General features: G+C 35.6%; 1 protein-coding gene across 1 annotated transcript; it reads left to right on the top strand.

The window, feature by feature from the left end:
- Positions 1 to 325: 325 nt before the first annotated feature.
- LOC134255456 (uncharacterized) lies at positions 326 to 1,313 on the top strand (the record flags this gene model as incomplete). Its single annotated transcript, XM_062738002.1, has 2 exons — positions 326 to 503; positions 928 to 1,313. Coding segments are annotated over 2 exons (546 nt in total), but the record flags the coding sequence as incomplete, so codon positions are not given.
- Positions 1,314 to 2,894: the final 1,581 nt, after the last annotated feature.

Here is a 2,894-nt window from a genome sequence, read left to right as displayed (position 1 = left end):
TCTCGTAATCAATCCACTATCCATTTTCATCAGAAAAGCATACATACCCACTGATTTTTGAATCACAAATTCAAAACACAAATGGTATGATCTTGCTTATTAATACAAATAAATTGATGGATATTGAAAACAATTTGAATGTCTTCAATATAGATAATTTACATACCGGTCCCATATGTAACTTAAATGTGCTTTGTACTACATGTAAGCACCTCATTGGTACATTAAGTTTACTTGATTTTACATGCTTCAATTTCGAATTTTTTTTATTATTATTTTGAAATTTATTATTTTGAAACGTTTTTTTTTTTTTTCCGTTCGTTTCCTTTATACAGATGCGGCATATGGTGGTGACCGTTATAAAATCATCAGCTATAGCGGCTATGAGACCACGTGGGAACAGGCTCGCACTGAATGCCGTAGACAAGTCGGCTGGGACCTCGTAAGGATTGACAGCAGAAAAGAGGACGATGCCCTTAAGGCTCTTCTGGCAGCTCAATGCAGTTAGTATATCATATGTCTACAGGATCAAATATTTTTTTTCCGATATGATAAAAAGCGACAAGAGTCGAAATTTTAATTTTATATGATTATGTATAAAAAGAAATTAACTGATGATTCAATGAATGTAAAAATTTACATTTTAAAAAAAAATCCCTGCGATATATTTAAGCGGTATGTATAAATTGTTAAGTCTAAACTCATAAGTGACTATACATAACACCTGAGGCCTGTTCAACAGAGCGAGTGCTCGCAAAAATTTCTGTTGGAGGTAAAAGGAATTTTGACGAGCGCTCGCGAACGTTCGCTTTGTTGAACAGACCTCAGGGCGATTATATTTAAATAATGCGTTGTGTTCTATAATTATATTCTTCTGAACAAAATAATTGCAAATTTTTATATTATATGACATTTTAATCTACTCAGACGAAGGAGGTGATGGATGGTTCATAGGTGGAAGGTCAGAAAATGGCGGCCTCTGGACTTGGGCAGACGGCTCCCAGATGATCTATACACATTTCTCAGAACCTTCCATGCTAGATTCCCAAAGGCCCCGCGACACTTTGCCTCGTAACCCATTATCATCCAACACAGTAGCACGTGACCAAATGCAACGTGATCCAGTATCACGTGGTGGCCGGATGTCTCTCCGCCCTCGGTTTGACGTCGGCAACACTGAATACGCTGCTATTCTGAAGGAGGATCTGGATTGGACGAAAGTTCCGTCCATCTCCAGCCTCAGAATGGGATACGTTTGTGAGAGAACAACGTGTTCCAACAGATCTAGATTGTAAGAAATAAACTGAATAAAAGCTGATAAGATTTGAATCTACTGGTTTGTTCTATTATGTATATCTCAGTCGCCGAAAGAGCTCGCTTCGTGTCTTTGGTTCGTGTTCTTACATAGGAAGGAATATTTAGTCTAACAGTTTTTATTAACAAACGTGCTGACAGAACGTGAAGAGACAAAATGAATTTCAAGCAAAAAGAGTAGCATTCATCACCAAACTTTCGACTGAAGAGGTTTTTTAAAAGCAAGATATTTTTCCCGCCAAAACTTTGGTCTTCGTTAATAATTTTTTTTAAAATGAAGATCAAATATTAGAAAGAATGGAATTTTAGAAAGAAAATAATTGTGATACACTGTACTTACTCAAATTTAAGGGTCTTTCGAATGATCAGTGATTTTTTGAATTGATTTCATTTTTTCAAACGTCGATTGATTCCATACATTTTGCTGCACTTTTCCTTCACTACATGTAACTCTCTATCTTTTATTTCCTTTGACGAAAGCATTGAATGGGTTTTCTTGTTCATATGGACAAAAAATGTTTCCTTATCAAGCAGTGGCGATAAATTTAATTATGAAGGTACATGTATTATAAACAGAGACAAGGCGTGTCATAAGTAATCATAATTATCCTTTGTCAAATCAACGTCATTAATACCATGTATGATACACGAGAAGACAAATGCAAGTCCCTGGAAAAAAAAATACATTGGAAGCAGAGCAAGCATGGACCCCTAAAACACCAGAGGTGAATCAGATGCCTTGGAAAAGAAAGTTTTCCATGTCGACCGGTTCAATCTTAATGAGCATGTTGTCATTATCGGGCAAATGGGGGAAAAGTATACAGAGGACATTGTGAAAATAATCAAATGGCGAACAATTTGTATGAAAACTGTTAGTCAGTATTTGACTTTTAGATTGATTGTTTTTGCTTACGTCATTGAATCAATCATTTTGTCTTCAAATGGTTCAGAATCTGTTGTTTTCCTTGAACCCACACTTTTTTGTCAAAAGCTCAGGTCATTTTAGAAATCCATAATCGTTCGTACATAGAGAATACCCTTGTATCGAATCAACTAGGAGACGAAAAACTGCACATGCAGATAATAGTTCCAAGTAGATGGCTACAAAAGGTGAGTTGGCGATAGAAAAGTCGGTCATTTATCTTAATCATATAGTTTTGTAGTAATTAAGGAGGCCAACAATTTCTGGATTAATACAAGTACATATATATACATAAAATGCTAAGAAAAATTGAAATCTTGTACACTGTAATTTGTAAATGTAAGGAATCCAGATGTAATTCCTTAACACATCATCGCATTATCGAGGATTAGGTCAGTATGCAGTGCGATGGTGCGATATTGATGACATGATAGTACCATGACTGTGGTGCCATATATGACCATCACGATGAAATGATATTCACTTAGCTATATTTGGTGCTCAGTAGTGCTATCATATCATCGTCATTGTGCTATTGCTCCGTCTTTAAGAAAAGCAAAATAAAGTTCAAAACTGCGTTTTGTATGTCCTTAATTTCAATATCTCCAGGTGTTAGAAATTTTATACTTCCATGGAGTAGAGTTGAATTCAGCTATAA

The sequence above is a fragment of the Saccostrea cucullata genome, unplaced genomic scaffold (assembly GCF_032062105.1).
Source record: "Saccostrea cucullata isolate Sc308-1 unplaced genomic scaffold, CSIRO_AGI_Scuc_v1 ctg967, whole genome shotgun sequence".
Classification (NCBI taxonomy): Eukaryota; Metazoa; Mollusca; class Bivalvia; order Ostreida; family Ostreidae; genus Saccostrea; species Saccostrea cuccullata.
The sequence above is the reverse complement of the archived record's forward strand: the minus strand, read 5'-3'. Positions and strand labels throughout refer to the sequence as shown.